The sequence below is a fragment of the Panthera leo genome, chromosome B4 (assembly GCF_018350215.1).
Source record: "Panthera leo isolate Ple1 chromosome B4, P.leo_Ple1_pat1.1, whole genome shotgun sequence".
NCBI lineage: Eukaryota > Metazoa > Chordata > Mammalia > Carnivora > Felidae > Panthera > Panthera leo.
Window position 1 is genome coordinate 54,839,095 of NC_056685.1, and position 16,602 is coordinate 54,855,696.

The 16,602-nt window shown below is 36.4% G+C and overlaps 2 protein-coding genes across 5 annotated transcripts in view; one reads left to right on the forward strand and one right to left on the reverse strand.

Moving 5' to 3' along the window:
- Positions 1–345: 345 nt before the first annotated feature.
- PYROXD1 (pyridine nucleotide-disulphide oxidoreductase domain 1) lies at positions 346–16,359 on the forward strand. 3 transcript variants are annotated; one of them, XR_006204719.1, is made up of 7 exons: positions 346–598; positions 9,779–9,898; positions 10,665–10,776; positions 11,403–11,525; positions 13,841–13,975; positions 14,704–14,967; positions 16,251–16,359. XR_006204719.1 is itself a non-coding variant. In XM_042946001.1 (6 exons), the coding sequence occupies exons 3-6, from the start codon at positions 10,715–10,717 to the stop codon at positions 14,737–14,739; spliced, it is 351 nt and encodes a 116-aa protein (XP_042801935.1). In that variant the 5' UTR covers positions 404–598; positions 9,779–9,898; positions 10,665–10,714; the 3' UTR covers positions 14,740–14,881. The 3 variants fall into 3 exon arrangements, 1 of the variants encoding a protein (XP_042801935.1); XR_006204720.1 differs by having other exon boundaries at positions 354–598; positions 10,665–10,771; positions 14,704–14,869; positions 16,251–16,358; XM_042946001.1 differs by lacking the exon at positions 16,251–16,359 and having other exon boundaries at positions 404–598; positions 10,665–10,771; positions 14,704–14,881.
- Positions 14,969–16,602, reverse strand: part of RECQL (RecQ like helicase) — a 57,909-nt gene continuing 56,275 nt past the window's right edge. For both annotated transcript variants that reach the window (XM_042945949.1, XM_042945950.1), the window contains exons 14-15: positions 16,352–16,481; positions 14,969–15,799 (exon numbers count right to left, since the gene is read on the reverse strand). In XM_042945949.1, coding sequence (XP_042801883.1) covers positions 15,641–15,799; positions 16,352–16,481 — 289 coding nt within the window. In that variant the 3' untranslated portion in view covers positions 14,969–15,640. The remainder of the gene's footprint in view (positions 15,800–16,351; positions 16,482–16,602) is intronic.

Genomic DNA, 16,602 nt, shown 5'->3' on the forward strand with positions numbered 1-16,602 from the left:
CTTGGATTGCTAGGCGAAATGTAGGGAAGGATGATACTGCCTACGTCATTAAGAGTTTAAGAGCTGCCCCTATGCCAAATTTCTCGCAGGAATGAATAGTGAAAACTTCAGGGCAGTTCATTAATTCTGAGAGTGCTCTGTCCTGTGAGAACTCTGGTTTGTGTTTAGACAATTTGCCAAGCTTCTCTTGGCGACCCGTCTTCTTTGCTTTGTTTTAAGTTCTTTTTCCCCTTCCCCTTCTTCTTCTCTTTATCAAATCAACGTGGAGAAACCACAGTCAGGGGTAGTAACAGTAAAATGAAACCCCGGAATCAGAGATGTCTCTGCACTTCCGAATCGCAGCCGGAAGCGGATACGCAAGGAATTAAGTGTGAGCTACTGGGTACCCGTAGCTCAGAGTTTCACGTTAAGGCACAGGCACCGGAAGTAGCCGCCCAGCTTTGCTCCACCCCTGTGAGTACAAACTATCCGGCCTGGGCAACCCGCGGTCAGTAAACCACTAGGAGTCTGACCTCATGGAGGCAGGACACCCTCTCTCGAGGCGGGGAAATTTGTGGTGGTTGGAGGTGGCATCGCGGGTGTCACCGGTGCTAAGCAGGTAAGCTGACCCGCAGACAGTTCCGCCTCTTCCCCGGCTCAGGTGGTGGCGATCAAGGCATCCTCCCGCCTCTCCCCAAGTCCTCGTTCCAGATTCCTCTATAGCCGCTGCCTTTTCTCCCGCCCCCTGCACTCCTTCTTCTTCTCAGTTATTAGAGACTGCGTAGTGGCCCTTGAGCGAAATTCTTAGTACCTCGCAAGGTTCGCCTTAGGCTCAGGGAGAAGTGGGGACAAGTTGTTGGGGGGACCCCAAAGCTGAGTGAACCAGACTGTGGTGATAGTTAACCTGAGCAGACAAGAGGGTTTAAAACTGATTAAGTACTTGGTCAGAACATTCAGCCTCCTTTCTTAATTAGCTGATTGAGTTCAGCTTCCAGGTAGATGCCAGAGCCTTAGTTTATCGTAAATAATTGATAAACTCATGTTGTTTCCTATACTTTGAATTTCCAAGATAGAAGAGATTTCATCTCCAGTAATGTTTTATAAAACAACCAACAAGGGAATAGATGCAGCTGGGGAATAGTTTTCTGATTATAGTGAATAATCAGACCAAATATATACATATATACATTCCAAAAAGGACTATTTTGTGGATATAAAGTAAACATAAGCAATCACTGAAGTCACAGAAGTAGTGCAGGAAATTCGAGAGTTGTTTTCACACTTTCAATCCTAGGTGTCTATTTTCCGTTTTTTCACAAAGTAAACACCTGTTATCCAGGTACTGTACTAAGGGCTGGTTAGTCAATTATAAACAGAGCCTTGTATTTCCTTTTTAGGGATTCACAGGCTAGTGGAAGAGACATGTAAATAAATCATTTCATCAATGTGTTTGCCAGCTTAAGGATATCAGTGGAGTTGGTAGGGCATGAATTAGGGGAGAGGTATCCTTTTGTCTCAGTGTAGAAAATGAGTAAAAGTTCACCAGGTGGACAAGAAGAATTAGATGGTTCAAAGGGAGGCGAGGATATAATCTTAGGTGGAAAGCATGGCAGTACTGAGAGCAGCAAAGCTTAAAGAACATGGTGCTTGGGAGGTGATCAGAGATGAAGCTGGGAAGGTTGGCAGAGACCAGAACATGAAGGGTCTTATAAGCCTTGATGAAAATGTAACAAGAACTTACTAGTAATGAGATGATTTTGAGCAGTGGCCTAATGTGATCAAATACATTTTGAAAGATCATTAGTTACAATGCACTTGGGGGAGGGGTTAAAATGAGACTGGAAGGCCAGTTGAAAGGTGATTTTAGTAGTACAAAGAAGTTTGAGGGGTGTCTGGCTGGCTCATTCTGTAGCGTATGCGACTCTTGATCTCAAGGTCCTGAGGTTGAGCACCATGTTGAGTGGCAGGATTACTTTAAAAAAAAGGTTTGAGAGCTAGATGTAGCAATGAAAAGAGAAAGTAGGTAAATAAATTGCAGAATATATACAGAAAAGAAAGATGGAGAGAGTGGTAATATTATCAAGTATTATAGAAAGTTCAAATAAGATGATATTAAAAAAGAATCTGGTGGGTTTTAAGGATGTATAGGTGAATGGAAGATGCTCAGGGTTTTGGTTTTTTTTTTTCTTTTTTAATATTTATTTATTTTTGAGAGAGAGAGAGACAGAGTACAAACAGAGGAGGAGCGGAGAGAGGGGGACACACAGAATCTGAAGCAGGCTCCAAGCTCTGAGCTGTCAGCACAGAGCCTGACACGGGGCTCTAACTCACAAACCATGAGATCATAACCTGCGCTGAAGTCAGATGCTTAACCAGCTGAGCCACCCAGGCACCCCCTCAGGGTTTTTTTCTTTATTGAATATTGACATACAATATTCTCTTACTGAGGTGTACATTGTAGTGATTGGATATTTTTATGCATTATGAAGTGATCACCTCAATAGGCATAGTTACCCTCTATCACTATACAAAGTTATTATACTATTATTGACTATATTCCCTGTGCTGTGTATTGCATCCTTATGACTTATTTATTTTATAACTGGAAGTTAGTTCTTCTTAATTTTTGTTTTGGCCACTCCCACCCCCTACCCCCCAACCCCTTCCCACTCTGGTAACCAGAGTTTGTTTGTTTCCTGTATCTTTGAGTCTGTTGTTTGTTTTTAGATTCCACAGATATTGAAATCATATGGTATTTGTCTTTCTCTGACTTATTTCTCTTGACATAATACCCTCTGGGTCCATTCATATTGTCACAAATGTAAAGATTTCATTTATCTTATGACTGAATAGTATTTCATTGAATATTTATATACATATGCCACATCTTCTTTATCCATTCGTCTATCAGTGAACACTTAGGTTTCTCACCTACCTTGGCTATTGTAAATACTGCTGCAGTGAACATAGCAGTGCGTATATCTCTTTCAGTTGGTGTTTTTGTTCTCTTTGGATAAATACCCAGAAGTGGAATTCCTGGATCATATGGTAGTTCTATTTTTAATTTTCTGAGGAAACTCCATAGTGTTTTCCTTAGTGGCTACACCAGTTTATATTCCCACCATGACTGTACAGTGGTTCCCTTTTCTCCGCATCCTCACCAACACTTGTGACTTCTTATCTTTCTAATTACAGCCAATCTGACAGGTGTGAGGTGGTATCTCATTGTGGTTTTGATTTGCATTTCCCTGATGATTAGTGATGTTGAGTATGTTTTCATGTGTCGACGTGTGTTGGCCATGTGTATGTTTTTGGAAAAAATGTTCAATCTACCCATTTTTTTAATTGAGTTTTTTTTATTCAGTTGTATAAGTTTTTTAAATATATTTTGGATATTAACCCATTATTGCATGTGTGATTTGCAAATATTCTCTCCCATTCAGGTTACCTTTTCGTTTTGTTGATGGTTTCCTTCTCTCCACAAAAGCCTTTTAGTTTTATGTCATTTCATTTTACTTTGCCTGAGGAAAATGGTTCAAAAAATATTGCTAAGACTGGTGTCAGAGAGCTTACTGCCTATGTTTTCTTCTAGGAATGTTATGGTTTCACATCTTATATTCAAGTCTTTAATCCATTTTGAATTTATTTTTGTATATGGTATAAGATAGTGGTCTAGTTTCATTCTTCGGCATGTAAGCTGTCCAGTTTTCCCAAGACAATTTTCCATTGTATATTCTTACCTCCTTTGTCATAGACTAGTTGGCCATCTATGTGTGGGCTTATATGTGGGCTCTCTGTTTCATTTCATTAATCTGTGTGTCCATTTTTTTATGCCAGGACCATACCGTTTTGATTACTATAGCTTGGTAGTATGGTTTGAAATCAGGGAGCATAATACCTCCCACTCTGTTCTTTCTCAAGATTGCTTTGACTATTCAGGGTCTTTTTGTGGCTTCATACAAATTTTAGGATTCTTTGTTCCAGTTCTTTGAAAAATGCTGTTGGTATTTTGGTGGGGATTGTATTGAATCTGTAGATAGCTTTGAGAAGTATGGACATGTTAACATATTAATTTTTCCAAACCATGAGCATGATAGATCTTTCCATTTATGTATATCTTCTTAAGTTTTTTCATCAGTGGCTTATAGTTTTCAGTGTACAGGTCTCTTTGTCTCTTTGGTTAAATATATTCCTAGGTATTTTATTCTGTATGATGCAGTTGTAAATGGGATTGTTTTCTTAATTTCTCTTTCTGATAGCTTGTTATTAACGTATAGAAACTAGACCAATTTCTGTATGTCATTTTGTTCTCTGGAACTTACTGAATTAATTTATTCATTCTAATAGTTTTTTGGTTGAACATGCTCAGTTTTAACGGTATAGTAGTGAAAGAAATAGAAAATGGTGGAGTTGAAGTGGAGGATGATTTAAGAAAATTCTTTCAAGAAGTTTAAAGTGAAAGAAAAAGGTTGTAGCTGAAGGAAAATGATGGAAAAAAATGGTAAGTTAAGCCTCTAAATTCTTTCGAAGCTAATACTAAAATGGTTTTGTTTTCCCAGAGTATATACTGGCATATAAGATAGTTTAAGTAAATAAGGAATACAGTTGATGGTATTTGAGCCAATATGACAAAATCAGAGTTTTCAAGCCAAAATCAGAATTTTGGAAAATTCATATTCTTCACTGTGAGCCTCATGAAACTTGAAGAATTTTCTGATGAGATTGTTGGTGATAATAATGAATGTGTTTTTTTGATAATGTAGTGATTTGAAATTTGTTAACATTTGGAAGATCTCTATAAAACTTAGTGAACCAATATTGTCCAGATGACAAATGTGATGTTACAAGATCCATTTAAAGTTCAGGATAGACCAATGGCTTTCACAAGAACAGAATATGAAAAATTCTTTGATATGGTTTCAAATTCTACATTGCAACTAATCTTTAAGAAACCACACGTGTTAGTGTAATACCAAAGTAGAATATACAGTTCTCTGAAAAGGCTGCATATCTGTGTGAGGGTGAACTGTCTTCAGATACTTCAGCCAGATTAACATATTGTAATAGTTTGAATGCAGAAGCAGTTCTAAGACCAGACATTAAAGAAATTTTCAGGGGTGGCTGGGTGGCTCAGTCGGTTAAACGTCTGCATGATCTACAGTTCTTGAGTTTGAACTCCATGTCGGGCTCTGTGCTGACAGCTCAGCCTGGGGCCTGCTTCAGATTCCGTGTCTCCCTCTCCCTCTGCCCCTCCCCTGTTCATGCTCTGTCTCTCTCTTTCTCTCAAAAATAAATAAAAACATTTTTAAAAAATTAAAAAAATAAACTTGCAAAAATGTAAAAGTGCCATTCTTCTCAATTTGTTTTGGAAAAAAAGTATTATTTTTTATTAAAAGGATATTATATCTGTTTAACATGTATTGGATTTATTATTCTTTTAAGTGAATTAAATATTTTAATTTTTTCTTAGTTTTAATTTTAATGTGGCAAATATCACTGGGTTTAACTCACACAGACAAAAGTTCTTTGGAGTCCTCAGTCATTTTAAGAGTGTAAAGGGGTCTTGAGACTGAAAGGTTGAGAACTGCTAGGGCCATGGAGTAGGTAGGTCTTCCAAGTAGTATTTGATGGACAGCTGAAGTCAAATGCCAGTCTGCAAGGTGTGGTCCTTCCACCACACACTGAATATAGGACTGGAGAAAGCAGGTAGTTCAATCTGTGATTAGGAGTTTTAGGGTAGTTAATGGTTAAAGATAAGAGAGCAAGGAAGTAAAAGTTTGGGCAAAACATGAAATGATCTACAACGGAGTCTTGGCTGCATAGGAAGAAAAGTGAACCCAAGAGGATGCTCATGGTTTTGGACAGCAGGAAAGAGTCCAAAGACTAGATCACAATAAAGTTAGCTAGTAAGTGGACAGAGAAAACTGTAAGGATATGGAAATAGACAAGCTATTCTTGTCTATTCTATGTGGTTCAAGTATGCAGAAGTAAGTAGAGTTAGCCCTCATTTTCCAGGCTAGGAAACTAATGTGGAGTGACTTGGCTGACTTGAATTCAAGTCTTAAAATGTGGACTTTGCCTACTTTTCACTGCATATAGTGCAATTAGCTGACCTTCTTGTTTTATGAACATGAAGTAAGTAGTGTATACAAATAAAAATATTTATTAAAATTCTTAAAAGGAAATATTTTTTAAAAACATACATTTTTTTACCTTTTTGATCTAATATGGGTTTCTGAAGTATTGGAGGAATTTGATGTTGAAGAGCGACAGAAAACCATGTTAGAAAATTGCTTTCCCAACATTAAGGTTATAGAATCCAAAATAAAGGAACTGAAGAGTAAGGAACATGTAAGAGGATTTTTTTCTTGGGATGCCTGGGTGGCTCAGTTACACGTAGGACTCTTGATTTTGGCTCAGCTCATGATCTTACGGTTCGTGGGTTTGAGCCCTGCATCTGGCTCTGCGTTGACACTATGGAGCCTGCTTGGGATTCTCTCTGCCTCTGTGCTCCTCCCACATTTGTTCTCTGTCTCTCTCAAACAAACATTTAAAAAAAAAAAAAAAAGGATTTTTAATGACAGCCCATTGTTCGGTCATTTTTTAATATATTTTTTTAATGTTTTATTTATTTTTGAGAGAGAGAGAGGGAGACAGAGTGTGAGCGGGGGAGGGGCAGAGAGAGAGGGAGACACAGAACCCGAAGCAGGCTCCAGGCTCTACACTGTCGGCACAGAGCCGGACACAGGTCTGGAACCCATGAACTGGGAGATCATGACCTGAGTTGAAGTCGGCCGCTCAACCGACTGAACCACTTAGGCATCCCCCCCACCATTGTTCAATCTTGATGAGCTTTTGCCTGCTTTCTTTTGACCCCATCTGTACCCCCACCATTACTAAGGCCCCTAGTATATAAAGCTTAGTAACATTGGTTTCATTATTAGAAAAATTTATACTTTTTGAGAGTTTATTGGGATTATATAATTAGTTGGATTTAGCATTTTAGGTTTTACATTTCAAATTAGCATTAACATTTATATAGTGTCTACTATGTTCTAGGCACTGCAGAAGTGCTGGGATACAACAGGAACATTACAGTGAACTTGGCCTGGGAGGTCTCATTGTCATAGGGAATATAGACATGCACATGTACTAATTATATGTACATGTGAAAGCACAGTCACTGAAATATTATCAAAGCTCTGATACTAGGGATTTTGGAGGACCTCACAGAAGGAGAAAATATTTGAACTGGGTTTAAAAGGTGGGTGAATTAAGAGTTCTTAATTAAGGACATTGTAGGAAAAGGAGGTTGCTTGTTCAAAGACCCAAAGAAAAGCAGCACGTGGAAGAGTAACGTTGTCAGAGGTACTGTCTGTGGTAGAGATAAGGAGAGGAGATTGGCAGACTAGGGCAAACAAATAGGACTGTGAAGAGCTGTTTACATCATGCCAAGAAATTTATTTTACCGTCAGTGGAGAAATAAAGAGAATTTACATGAAGGCAAGGATGGTAATATATTTTTAGGAAGATAGATGGCAATGTTGAGGATGAAGCGGGATGGAGTGAGTGATAGTGGCCAGCAATCAAACCAGAAGGTGGTTGCAATAGTCCAAAATGATAGAAGACCTGAATGAAGACAAGGACAGTGTAGTTGGAAAGAATGGCCCAGATATGAATGAGATTTTTACTATAAACTCAGCAGGACTCAGTAACCCATTGGATGTGGGAATGAATAAGGCAGTCGGAAGAAAGGTGTTGTCAGATGAGAAACAATATCCTCAGGTGAGCCTTAGGTAAGATGAGTAATAGAGTTTGTAGTTGTTTCTCTACAGCAACTCTAATGTGGGAGTTCTCCCGAGAAAACGGGTAGGTAACACATTTGAAACACAAATAACTTGATAGGAAAAAATAAAAAGTACTAACTTTTCGGAGAAAAACATTAAAACTCTGAATCCCAAACCAGAATAAATTTCTAATACTCATAGTGGTACATATCGCCTAGGACATCCATGTCATTTAATTTGCAAACTGAGGTGGGCACAAATGTATGCTGATAAATTGTGAGGCAGTTATATTAGCACCTTTGAATAAATCAGAGTGCCACCCATTACCATTTGAAGTGTCCTACATGAGATCATGTCTGTATTCTCTTATTTAAATGTCCTGAATATTCTTTAATGAATTAGAGATTTTTTTATCTTCGTGTCTACTTGCAAAAATTTAACATTAACCAATGAAAAGAATGTTTGTTTTTACAGTAGCCAAATGTAAATTATTTTTTAAATTTGGTCAGTGTCTGTAACTACTGTTGATCAGATAAAATTCTAACACATTATCTGCAGGAAGACATATAGAATTTCTATGTGCAGTATACTGTATTGAATTATTGGCCTTATGTATTTGCAATGCAGCTAAAGAGTTAAATGGATAATGAATGGCTCAGTGGGTATCAAGTGCTGTCTTATGATTTGCCATATTTTATAACATGGCACAATGTTAACCTGTAAACCACTCCCACTCCACCAGTCTGGCATCTCTCATAGTTGTATGTGGGTGTGTGTGTGTGTATGCATGTATGCTTTTCTAAAAGCTACTACTTATATGTAGGTTTTCATTTGATATTAAGGAACAAAAACAGTGGATCTTGAATGTGTATTTTTAGCCTCAATGATATTAAAATTTAATATAAGGGTGCCTGTTAGTCAGTTAAGCATCTGACTCTTGGGTTTCGGCTCAGGTTATGATCTTACGGTTCGTGGGATCGAGCCCTGCCTCGGACTCTGCACCAACAGTGTGAGCCTGTTTGGGATTCTCTCTCTGCCTCTCCCCTGCTTGCCCTCTATCCCTCTCTTTCTCAAAATAAATAAACATAAAAAATTAAATAACCCTAAAACAGTATATGCTAGGATTTAAGGTTAACACACTTTACACTTATATGAAAATATCAAGGAGCATGTTTGCTGGTAAAGTGATTGTTATTTGTACTTAAGAAGAATCTAAATACTGTTTTAGTACTTCCAATGTTTTTATACTAAGACATATCGTAACCTTTTCTACCACACTTTACTCCCCTGTACCCATGGCAGACATTAAGGTATGATATGATTAGAATTACTAGATCTTAGTAACTCCCATTGAGATCAGAAATTCTCAATAAGGCCTGCCCCAGGTATAATATCAGAATGCTCAAATTTTATTTATTTCTTTATTTTAATTTTAACATTTATTTATTTTTGAGAGAGAGAGTGCAAGTTGGGGCGGGGGGGGGGGGCGGGCAGAGAGGAAGGGAGACACAGAATCCTAAGCAGGCTCCAGGTCCTGAGCTGTCAGCACAGAGCCCGACACGGGGCATGAACTCAAAAATCGCAGAAATCACGACCTAAGCCAAAGTCAGCTGCTTAATCAACTGAGCCACCTGGGCGCCCCCAGAATGCTGAATTTTAAATTTTTTTTAACCTGAGGTCAACATGCCTTCCTGAATATCATGAGATTACCTAAGTTTTATGCAAAATCTGGTGTGAGTGTACCTTTTTTCTCCAAGAGAGAAAGATTAGTTTTCACCAGATTCCCAAAATGGTTCACGGACCTAAAATGATGGTGACTCACTGGATTGGATAATGGGTTCTCAGGTTTACTTTGATTTTCAATTGCTATAACAAAGTATTGAGTATCACAAAAGGCAACCTTAATGTATTTTTTTTTGCTTTTGTCTTAATGAATTTTTTATTTAAAATGAAATTCTACCCATGTATAAATATATTTCTCCTCTCTTCTTCATGGCTCTATGTTTTTACAGTGCACTGTAACAGGAGATGGCAGTATGTGTATAAGAACTTTTTGTGCTGGAGCTAAAGCAAAATTGATACATGAAGGAAATCCTTTTGTATCAGGAACCCAGGATACAGACAGTGCTCAGGTAACATTCTGAGGTTGGGTCATGGAAAAGGAACATGAATATTTCTTAGATTTTTCTATATTTGAATCAAAGTATTCCACTTAGAGTGTTAAGTTCTAAATTATAGAAGAGGTTTGTTTTATGATCCATAAACCAGAAAATAGTTACAGTGTTTTATTACTACCTATTTCAGTTTTAGTTTTGGGTGATAATTTTTGTTTTTTAGTTCATGCTCATGTTCTGTGTTCTTTCCATTGTGCACTATCCCAGATGTAATGACTGAGCTGAAGGTTATAACTTTCTTTATACACATATTCATTACTGTACTTTGGGAATATGTGATTTGCAACCTAAATAATGGAGTATAATATATTAATATTTTTAAATAATTTATAAGGTAATTATCAATTTAAATTTACTTTGTTAGAAGTTCTATGCTTAAATTTGAAGGAAAAATGTTTAGAATGCCCTATTTTGTAATTATTCCCAAAACAAGGAGATAATATTGATTGCATTACAATTGTTTTAGCAAATGTGCCTTATAGACATTATTTAGGTCTTTTTTTTTTCTTAAACTACAGTGAACGTGGGGCTCGAACTCATCTCCCCAAGATCAAGAGCCGTATGCTTTACTGACTGAGCCAGCCAGGTGCCCCTCAAGGGGTGTTGTTTTAAAGTCCTCTCTCGCCTTTTTCTTTCTTTCTTCTATGCATTATCACAAAATGCTATAGATAGCTGGTGGTGATTACATTTGAGAATAAAGTTTGGTTTGTATTTTTGTTTTTAGAGGTATGGCCTACATAATTGACCAATGAAGAGATATACAGCTGCAATTTCATGGTCGGTGCTACAGAAGTTACTCCAAATATAGAACCTTTTCTCTGTGGCAACAATGTAAGGTGAAGTTTTTTTATGTCCTGCTGTGAATATTTTTAAAATACTGTATTTATAAGATTTCTAACTCCCAAGCATAAATAACTGTTCCTTGCTTTAGTGTAAAACTGTAAGTTAAGGAAGGTGAAAACAATTTGGGTCATATTCATGTTTGGATTTGCAGTTATTCCTTACTGCCTAAAGTCCTTAAGCAGCTAACACCCCAGCATAGATGTCATCGTTGATGGGACATAATGCACAGTTCATTTGTCTAAAGGTTAAGAGACTGACACCTATGGATTCACAAGTGATTTCTTTTAGAGAAACTATCTTGTCTTTTTTTGCCTTTTAGCATTTGAAGCTCACAAAACAGGAATATTGTAATTATGAGTGGGGTACTCATATGGTTACTAAGTGTTCTTGATGTTGAAAGTCTAAGAATTTTTGAGTTGGTCTGTCTTAGTAGCATTTTGATTCCCTGGAAATTGAGCTGAGTTATCTAAACTTGCAGCTATTTTTTACTTTCTCATTAAAGATCAGCATACCAAGGTGTATAAATGTGGTGTATAAATGTGACTTGTTCTTTTACTTTAGAATGACAAAGCCATCTTTCACTTTTCTTCCCATGTGTTCTCATATGAACATTGTTTAGTTTGATGTAGGCGAGGATGGTGGCCTGAAAGTGGATGATCACATGCACACGTCTCTCTCTGATATCTATGCTGCAGGTGACATCTGCACTGCATCATGGCAGCCCAGCCCAGTGTGGCAGCAGGTAAGCCAGCATCCAGGATCACATCTTCATATCAGAGATTCCATCTGACGGTAAAGGAGTTGCTACCAGCAAATCTAAATATCTGGTTTTCCAACTTCTTTACCTTAAGTAAGAAACTGTCATAGCGTTTTTTGTGACAAAGAATTTTTCCCTTTCGGTAAGTTATTATATAGTGATGGAACAGTAGTTTAAGAACTATGGGCTATTACTTTGCTTGTCATTTTCAGATACTTACCAGCACTGTCCAATGGAACTTTATGCGATGACAGAAATGTTCTGTACCTTTGCAGTGTCCAGTCAGGTAGTCACTAACTACGTATCTCTATTGAGCACTTGAGTTTAAATAGCTACATGTATTTAGCGTCTGCCAGACTGGACAGCACAGCTTTAGATTAATAAATAATTACTGAGGTATAAACCAAGTTGATAAATGATGATCCTATGGGACCCTGATTACCCTACTCTGTCCCTGGGGAATTAGGATTGAAAAAATTTCCGATAGTAAACAGCCTTCCTCAGCTGAACACGTCCATTCAACTGGATGTAGACTTCCTCCTGCCCTCACAGTGTTGCCGCCCTCCTAATGGTGGAGCAGAAATCCTTGAAGAGATACTCAAACTGTGGTCATAGGTGAGGTTGTCTCAGGGGGAGTAGAGACACAGATAAATGAACCAGGCAACAGTTGGTAAAAGACCAGCTCCAAAGGTTGGGATATCACTCCTTCAGATCAACCATGGAGCATGAAGTCATGAAGAACTAGATGTATTTTAAGAGGCAGCTTCATTACTTTGTGTGTTTTTACCTACAGCAGGGCTAACAATCATATAAGAGTGCTTTCAGCCTGTTTCTAAAGTGCTAGGTTGTTTTCAGTTTCCTCTGGAGTCATTCTGTGTCACTTCTATGGTATATCTGTCATCAACTCTCAATTAGGAGTTGGGGGTTGTGGGATTTTTTTTAACATTTTAAACCCTCTAGAATAAATTATATCCTTAATGTGTCATATTCTGCTATAGGCAATATCCAAAAATAAACAGGTGTCTGTTTTGAGTGAATCTAATAGACCTTGTCTCTTAATTTGCAGAAGCAATAAATAAGTACACTAAATAATTTGTTTTACATAGTCCAAGACACAAAGTGAAGGGACTTTGAGGCTAGAATACATTTGGTAACAGTCCAGGCAGTGTTATACTGCAAGCCACTTCTATTAGCCATTTTCTAGTACTGTGCTCTGTTTACTCTGCTCCCTTACCATAGGGAGGCTATGATTTCATCACACCTACCTTGTTTACACAGGAGACTGAATTAAAAAAAAAAAAATTATCACTTCTACCAGAAATGAAAATCCTATCTGTGACTGTGGTATTTTTGCATATGAAAGAACATTAGTCACACACAGTTATAAAGAAACTAATTGCTTAGCTTATTTAATTCTCATTTAATAGATGGGATACATTTATGTTTTAAGTGAAGAAATCAAGGCTCAGTTAATTAAATAAAAATATAAAAATTAAATATGTAAAAAAGTTGACATTTAAATCTCTTAACTCCTGGGGTGCCTGCGTGGCTTAGTCAGTTAAGCATCTGACTCTTGATCTCTGCTCAGGCCTTGATCTCAGGGTTGTGAGTTCAAGCCCCACATTTAAAAAAATAAAATAAATCTCTTGACTCTCAGGGCCAGTGTTCTATCAGGGATTCACAAAACTTGGTAGAAATATAATAAAAATACTGTAGAGGAGAAATTAATGATGTTTTAAAGGGAAGAATTAAAAATGTATTCCCAACATGGGTTGCTGAAATCTGGTAAGATTTCCTGAGACTAGACACCAACTAGTATTATCGGTCTGCGTGACTATTGAGGTTTAACTGCATTGGAAGCCTTAATCTAAGGATTAAAAATCTAAGGATTAGGAAAAGGGACATATATTTCAGTGATACTTTGTCATTTCTTGTGTGATAAACTTACTCTGCAAGGGGAGACTGGTTATTAGCGTTATTCTTACCTAGTATAGCCTCAAATATTTTAGTTATTTTTGATAGAGAATTTATTGAAACATATAGAGTTGGTATTATCCTTTAATTTTAGGGCAGTAATTTGGATAGAATTCTCAAATAGCCAAGTCAGTTTTGGTTAGTGTGGACTGGTGATTGCTTCCATGGCAAACATAATCTAACTAGTCATCTGGCTAGCTAGATCTAACCAATCTCAAGGACTGTCAATATTGAACCCCTTTTAAGGAATTTTTGTCAGGTTAAGGTGCTAGCATTTTTTAAGTAAGGACATTGAAAATTATATCTCATAACATTTTTCATTTCAGATGAGACTGTGGACCCAGGCTAGACAGATGGGGTGGTACGCAGCCAAGTGCATGGCTGCAGCTACTTTAGGACAATCTACTGACATGGACTTCAGCTTTGAACTTTTTGCTCATGTAACATTTTTCAACTATAAGGTAAAATAGATAAGCAAATTAGTACCTTTTTCTGCTTGTGAGTCTTGTAACTAATTACCTGATTTTCTCATTGAATAAGAATTTACATGGTTTTAATCATTTTAGAAAAATGACATGTTTTCTCATTTCTTGCAAATCAAACCTGGTATTAATGCTAGTCTTAAGGGAGAAAAAAATCTCTTCTGGAGTTGTTTCCCATTAGTGCATTTCTACATTTATTTGGGATTCAGTCTCACTTTTTAAGGGTGATAGCTACTGTACTTAAGAATGAACCAGGTACTTTGCCATACTTATTATTTACTCCTCTTTACATTATTCTGAGGTAGGTTTTTTTTTGTTTTTTTTTGTTTTTTTGTTTTTTTTGGTAATTTAATGATGAGTAATACACACAAGGTTTAAGGAGGTTAAATAATTTGCCCATGCAAGATATAACTCAGTTCCTTATTAAATATTTAAGTCATGACTCTAATATATAGTCCAGATCCTACATATTTAATTTACTACATATTTTTAATTTTCATATAGATTGTGTGGTAGTGTCATCTGAACAATAAATGTAATGTCATTCAAATGTTTTCTGTGGGACCCTCTCCAATGAATGACACTTTTAGCTATAAAATTTTGTGAATAGATTTTTGTGCTAGTCATCCTAAAATAACACAGTGTAACTGCATATTATGCTTCCTTTTTGGTACTCATTAGAATAACTTTATTATCTCTGTATATAGGTTGTACTACCAGGAAAATACCATACATGGGGCTGAGGTTCAGATCATGAATTAATGCTGAGATGTACCAAAGGACAAGAACACATCAAAGTCGTCATGCAGAATGGGAGAATGATGGGAGCTGTCTTAATTTTAAATCATATGGATCTTTCATCATATGAAGAAGGTCTGCTAGATCCAAATATTGATATACATTATTTTGATTTAAAAAGGCATTTCAAGAATTACATAAAGTTCCAAGTAACACAAGAAAGTCACAATAAGGTAAACGACCACATGGATTTAATGAAGTTAAGAATACAGAAGTCATAATGAGAGTAGTGGGAAAGTATTAAAATAGAAGTAAAATGGTAAAGATCAAATAATTTACAGATTTTTTTTTTTCCAACACAAATTGACCACTTATGTAAATGTAAGGATTTAAGTTAATCATTTCTGTGTAACTGCTTTGGAGCAGATTTAGCTACTTTATCTACTTAGCTGACAACTTGGTCTGGTATACCAAAGTCATTCTTTGATTGTGAAATGTCAGAGAGGATTGTCGTTTCAAGAAGCTTACAATTTTACTTTAAGGAGGTAGCAAGATCTTACTTGCTAATATCCTTTTATGTTCTGATTGTATAGCTGTTATGAGCTGAAATCACTCTTTTCTGTAATAAGCCTACATAAATATTCCTTATGATAACATTAATATCAAAAGAATACAATTAGGTATATCAAGGGATAAAAATATTTTACATTAAAATTATTTTTCTCAAAAAATAATAAAATTACTTTTCTTGTTTTATACTGTAAATTTATATAATTCATGATCTTAAATATTGAAGTCTTCAATACTTCAGGCAAGTTCCATATGTATAAAATATTAATAAAACTGTCTTAAACTTTTAACTACAAAATAATGGTGTACACATGCATAACTATTTTCTTGGAAAATTTAGAAACACTCATCTCCTGCATCATCAATTTTTCTTTTTTTAGTCCCTGTATTCTTAGATCGCTGAAGCATGTTTGCAGACTTCTGGAAGTTACCTGAATTTTTTTCTTCCCTCCTTTTATCAGCTCCTTCAGAATGACAAGTTTCAGATGATTCAGTCTGCCAACAAAAACAAAGCAAACATTCCGATCAAAACTCAGCTGTTCCATTTTTTCTTCAGATTAACAATCCCCCTGGTCCTTGTATATCCAGTAGCTCTTTAGTTAAGTGTCTAGTGGTCTCTTTTTTACCTTTAAATATCCACTCAAATATGAGCCCTATCCTAAAGGGATATGCTGTCAGAAAAACCCTAATCCATAGACACAATGATACATGGCATGTCTTTGCAGACGAGAGTATTTCATGCATAAGAGTCATTGGTTTTCGACATCTGCTACAAACATAGACTTCTCAACCAGTGTTGATCACAAACTAGACAACACTAAAATGGATTTTTCATGTTCTAAAAGGTTGGAAATTCTAGTCTATATTAAAAGGTAAAGTAGTTTAAATTGTTACTTAATACTTCTACAATAAAACAAAGGTAATGTTTTCTCTCTTCCATGCCTAGATTCCTGCCTGTCTCCTGTGTTCATCTGGACCCAGCACAGTACCATTTAAAGTATCCCATAAGCTTTAATGTATTTTTTCATTATATAAAGAGTCAGTTACCTTGAAACAACTCTGTGTGGGCTTCTTTACTTGCATGGTAATAACATGCGCCTCATTATTTAGAAGATGAGCTTTAGGTCCTATTTTCAAATATGAAATGGTAGCGTAAGCTGTAAAACTGTAGTCTTCTCTGTGGAAGATAAAGGCCAACAATCAGAAAGCTTTTAAGAAATTACAGAAAAACTACAATTTATAAAAACAACCATAAGTGCAATAATTTTAATATGTGGAATATGAAACTTGTGAAAAAT